At 54.0% G+C, this 5,712-nt stretch overlaps 1 protein-coding gene across 1 annotated transcript in view; it reads right to left on the minus strand.

Annotated features, from left to right (window-relative positions):
• The window catches only part of OTOG (otogelin), an 86,394-nt gene that overhangs the window by 31,743 nt on the left and 48,939 nt on the right, over positions 1-5,712 (minus strand). Inside the window, exon 32 of the mRNA XM_010830664.1 lies at positions 4,214-4,381. Coding sequence (XP_010828966.1) covers positions 4,214-4,381 — 168 coding nt within the window. The remainder of the gene's footprint in view (positions 1-4,213; positions 4,382-5,712) is intronic.

The following is a 5,712-nucleotide window of genomic DNA, read 5'->3' on the forward strand; positions in this document are numbered from 1 at the left end:
GTCTGCAAAGAGCCATGGGGGTAAAGTCGGCAGAGAGGGATCCAGATGGGCGGGGGCGGGGCAGACACCCAGGCTCCATCTGCAGTCTCAGCGACCCAGGACTGGGCCCTGCTCCTCTAAGCCTGAGCCACCTCCCCTCGGCCCACCCATCTCGGCCTGCTGGCCGCCCCTCTGCACACACCACCTCTGCCTGAGCGGGTGGCGACGGGGGGTAGTTACAGTCCCAACTACAGAGCCTTATGCAGGTGACCGAACCACCCCCTCCCTCCCTTTCTTCCCTTCCCGCCTTCCCTTCTTCTTCCCTCTTTCCCGCCCTCCTCCCCACTCCTGCAAACATGTCTGAGGCCCCTCTATGTGCTAGGTGCTATTCTAGATGCTGAGAAAATGGCGGAGAGCAGGACAGAGAAACGGCCGTCTCAGAGTTCTGTTCCGTGGGACGTATTGGACGAGCTGGGCTTTGCTGATTTGCCAGGCTTCAGTTTCCGTGGTCCTGCCCCTTACAGAATCCCAGAGGGCCAGAGCTGGGGGACCTGGGGACTTGAGTCCAGCTCATGGAGGGGAAACTGCTCCAGAGCTGGGCCCCTCTGTCCTCTCTCCTGTCTCCACCAGGGCCTATTTCTAGAGAGAGTGCATTGTTGCTGGGTGGATAGCCCCCCCACAAACATGCACGCACACACACACACACACACACACACACACAGGGCCCTGCAGGGTCAGGACCCAAATCCACAAGCAGGTGTCTGGAGTCCCTGCCTGCCACGGCTGGCATGTGGTGGGCAAGTGAATTAACGCCTCCAGGTTGTGAAGGATGAACAACGTGTGAAAGCCCAGCACCCGACCTGGTGCGTCTCCCCCATCACCACCCCTCCCCTCGTGGCCCCAGGAGTTCCTGTTAGACCTCCCTGGGCAGCTGTGAGAAGACATGAGATAACTGGAGGAAGAACTCATTATTAATGTCAACAACAACTGCAACTGAGCAAGGACTTAACTCCGTGCCAGGCGCAATGCTAAGCAAGCAAGCCCTCTACTCGCTGCTTGTACTAAATTCCAAGAGAGCCCTGTGAGGCAGTGAATTCACTCATTCAGCAGCTAATATTACTGAGGGCCCATCATGTGCCAGCCACTGTTCTAGGCATCAGGAACACAAAAGAGAACAAAAGGACAAAACCCCTGTCCTCATGGAGCTGACATTCAAGTGGCAGATGTGGAGGGGCAGGGGTGTAAACTTAAAGAAGAAGCAAATTCTTATAATAGCTTAGAAGGTGATGACACTGTTATTCCCATTTTACAGATGACGGAAGCGAGGCCTAGAGTCACACTGATGGTGGATGAGGGAGGCAGGACTGGAGTCCAGACTCTTAACCACCATGCAGTCAGCCCTAGGGATGGGATCCAGGAGTGGGCATGGGGCATCCCAGAGGGGTGGAGCGTGAAGTCCCTTGCTGTGTGACCTCAGGTAAGTCACTCCCCATCTCTGAGTCTTGGCTTTCTCCTTTGTGAAGACTGGGGTTGGCCTAAACCAAGTTTCTCAATCATTTGTCCTTAAGTCCTCCTAACAGGGGAGAGGCTGAAACCCAAAGCTTGAGGTACAGTCATCCCTCAGTACCCCCAACAGCACCAAAATCTGCAGATGCCCAAGTCTGCGATGTTTAATGTCCTAGCGGTCATCCATCCTGATCTGTAGGTTTCACATTTGAAATTTTGCCTGCAGTTGGTTTTAATTCCTAGATGTAGGACCATGGATACAGAGGACTGACTGTACAGAGTCTTGAGTTTTACCTTAATTAATCAAGTGGCTTTCACATTCTAAATTTTATTTCTCTTTTAATTTCTCTGTTTGGGAGGCAACCTATCAAAAAAGTGGGCTGCTGTCACTTCCAAGTGCCCTTGGGTAAGTTACCTAACCTCTCTGGGCCTCAGTTCTCACATCTGTAAACTGGGAAAGTAATTTAAATGATAGCAACTACTTCCTAAGACTGTTGTGAGGACTAAATGAGTTATTACAGGTGAAACACTTAGAACAGTGCCCAGCACATGGTAGGTACTACAGAAGAGTGAGATAGTATTAATAATAAATCTATTATTAATAATAAATAATAGAATCAATAATAGATAACCTCCTCTAAAAATCTTGAATGAAAATTGATACTCCAGGGAGACGTGCTGCCGGGATGTAGCAATGTGTCCCTTCAGTACATTCCATGCGGGGTCAAGACTGCCAGGGAGAGGCTTAGGCTAAAGGACCGCTGAGTCCTCCTCTTTGTGACCTTTTCACATCAGTGACATTTCTTTCCATCACAGTCTTTCCCGTTCTTCAAGGCTAAGTTCAAAGGACACCTCCTCCATGTAGCCACCCCAGAGCTTACCTGGAAGGGACATTCTCTTCTGCTATCCAGTACTCTGGGCTCAGCACAGGGAAGGAGCACAGGATGGGGTGGGAGGGGAAGCGGGGTCCTCACTAGGTCCTGCCCCCAGCTGCTCAGAAAACCCAGGTCTGACCGAAATGGAGGCTGGCTTTCACAGCCTCAGGGCATCCCATCCACAGTGACATTCTCCAGGGTCAGGCTACTCTAGGTTCTGCTTAACACGCCATAAAACCACTGGAAAATCAACACCCCCTCTCCACTAGACCTTACTTACTGGACTAAAATACTGAATGGGGAATAGAAAATTCCCACTAAGCAGATGGCCCGTTACATCTGGAAGGTTGTAAGACACCCTTAATTCTTCAAGCAGGACCACACAGATCTGAAGGTCAGGCATGTCTAGGGAGGAAGCGTTCTCTTTGGGGGACACTGGAGGTGCTTCTGGCCCTCCCATAGCCTAGTCCCTGGCTCCTCACGCCCACGTTTCCTCATGCAGTGATGGGATTCCTCCCGGCACTTCCTCCTGTACCCCTGACTCACCCCACCATGGACATCACCCCGAGCTGTGCTGGGGTGTCCCTCCTCTCCTTAAAGCCCTTCCATAGCTCCCCACTGATCTCAGGATAAAGACCCACTTGGATTACAGGTTCCTCCCTGGCTCCTTCCAACCCCTTGAGGAACATATTCTAAGAAGCCTCTCTTGACTCCCCAAGACTGAGCTAGGGGCTCCACCTTCCCCCAGGCACTGTAACTGCCTTTGTGTCCGCTGGGTGGGACGGTGGACTTCTGGTGGGCAGGGATGATGTCTCTGACACTGCTGGTTCCCTGGTGCCCAACTCTGTGCCTGGCATGGGAACAGGGTTCAGTGAAAGGGAGGGAGGCAAGGGAAGCTGCAGAGGAGGAAGAGGAAGGAGGGAGGAGGGGAGAGAAATTAAGAGAGGGGAGGACGATCCTCATAACTAGACAAACCACAGATCCTAAGAACATGAGAACTTAAATTCTCAGGCTAGAATGAACTCTCTGAGCCATGTCTTGGTTCAAGACGCCAGTCCACACTGGGATTGGCTGTGTGAACCATCCTTGTGATTAGGAGATACTGACTAGATGGGACCAACAGGATTTGGGGAAGAAACTCTGATCACAGTGACTGCATGCTGGGACATGCAGAAATGGTCACAGAAGAGAAGGCTTCCCAGCACTGGTGAACTGAGGCTTTGGATGGCCCAGGACCCAGTACAAATACCACCCGGGGATCACTCCCCACCAGGCAAGGTCCTGCCAACCCTCAGGCACTACTGCACTCTGAAGAGAAGATGGTGCCCACTACAGCTAAGCCTTCGGGTCTGCTGACAGTCTGAGACTCAGGACATGGGCTATGTGCTTCAGTCTGTGTTAACCCACCCGTCCAGAATTCCGAACCACAACTGAGCAAATCAAGAACCCGCTCCTCCATTCACAGGAGAAGTTCTGCTGCAGTCAATACATTAGCCAGCTCCCCTCTGGCATTTGAAGTCTGTCTAATCTTAAAAATAGAGGGGGCTGAGGAGGAGGAAGAGAGAGACAGAGGGGAGGGGAGGGGAAGTAGTAATTATTGCCACCTGGCTTTTCTGGAACATAGCTGTTGTGTGAAGCAGGGTGCACAGGTTCATCTGGACCTTGGCCTCCCTGATCTCTCAGGAAGAAGATGGACAGTGTCTCTTGAAAGAGGCTGAGAGGCTGACCCAGAACCCTGTCTCAGCTAGGAAATGGGCGCCTGTTGGAATCCCACACTTCTCCAGCTACCAGAGCTGGCTTAGGGTCACAGCATCTGCCCCTCCTTCCACCAAGGGCCAGAGGGTGGGCCTTACCGTGGGCCTTGGCCTTGTACAGTGCAGCTGTCAGCAGGAAGTTCACAATGTCCCCCGGCGCCACGTCCTCTGCTCTCACTAGGACCAGGGCACCGCCCGCCACCTTCATGGCCACCAAGGCCCCGCCGGCTGCCAAGCTAGCCAGCTGGTAGGGACCTTTCCCTAGTGCTGGAGAAAGGGGGCCCAGTCATAAGTCCTGCTTCCCTGGGCCTCTGCTCACCTCCTATCTATCCCTACCTGCCCAGCCTTGCTTGAGATGGGGGAGAAGAGAGGCCCAAGAGCTCCACTGGGTCACGTCCTCCGCCCCAGGCCCTGGGGACCTTGATTTCCAGAAGCAAGGGACGGGAGGCCCAGGTTGCCAGCCACTGAGGAAATGACCCCCTTCATAGCCCCTGAACCACTTTTTGGGAAGCCTGGAAACAGACCACCTCTAGAGGGGTGGGGGTGTGGGGGTGGGCATCTGGGTCTGCAACGTCTCTCCACCAGCCAGTCCCCCTGCCTGAGACTCTACCATCCCAGCTGCTGTGCTATTCAGAGTTGCCCCTGGGAGAAGACATCTGTGTAGTCTCTGCCCACCCGAGGTCTGGAGAGTAAAGGCCAGAAAGGCTTGGGTTCAGCGTTATCATCTATCCACTTCTTTCAAACATGTGTCACTTCTGGGTCTCTTGGGTTCCTGGGGTTGTCGGCACAGGCGGGACAGGGGCACAGGTTTCCCAGACAACCACAACAGCCCTGTAACCAACCTCACAGGCTCTGGTGTGCCCTGCCTTCCAGAGTCATCTTTCCAGTCCCTGCTGCAACTCCTCAACAGCTCCCCTCTGCCCTCAGGATAGAGTCCAAGAGCCCGGCCTGAATTCAGGGACCCCTCAAGCCCCAACCCCTGCCCCTGCCACACCAAACTTCTCTCGCTCTTCCCTGTAAGAACCCTATGGCGCTCCACCTTCTGTCTCCACCCGTGCCGCCCCACCCACTCAGCACAGTCCTCCCTGTCTGTGCCCGCGGCCAACGCCTCCTCCATCTCTGGGGCCCAGCTCAAATGCCGCCTCTGTGGTGCAGCTCTCCCCGCACCCTCTCCTCTCACATGTGAGCATCTTTCCTCCCCTGTGCTCCAGCAGCATCGGTGCATGGTACATGCTGATCAGAGCTCTTACGAGGAGGGTCTCAACTGGGGAGACCACATCTGTCTCCCCTGCCAGACGGGACACAGGCAGTGCTGTGCTGGGAAATGGTGAACAGTCAGCACTCAAAAAATGAATACACAAAACCCCATTTGGTAATGTTTGCTGATTTCCATGGTGTGAATACTCCCACCAGCGGTCAGCTTCAAACACCAACTGAATGTGGAGTGAAGAAGACACAGTGGGCTCTAGAGAGTTGGGGTGGGCTGGCTCCAGAGCTCCACTGGGACAGGTCTCGTTAACCATTGCATCCCCAGCACCCGGCAAGGGCCTGGACCAGAGAAAATGTTGGCAGCAAAGCCGAGCAAGGAATGGATGGGT

The sequence above is a fragment of the Bison bison genome, unplaced genomic scaffold (genome assembly GCF_000754665.1).
Source record: "Bison bison bison isolate TAMUID 2011002044 unplaced genomic scaffold, Bison_UMD1.0 scf7180017864518, whole genome shotgun sequence".
Taxonomy (NCBI): domain Eukaryota; kingdom Metazoa; phylum Chordata; class Mammalia; order Artiodactyla; family Bovidae; genus Bison; species Bison bison.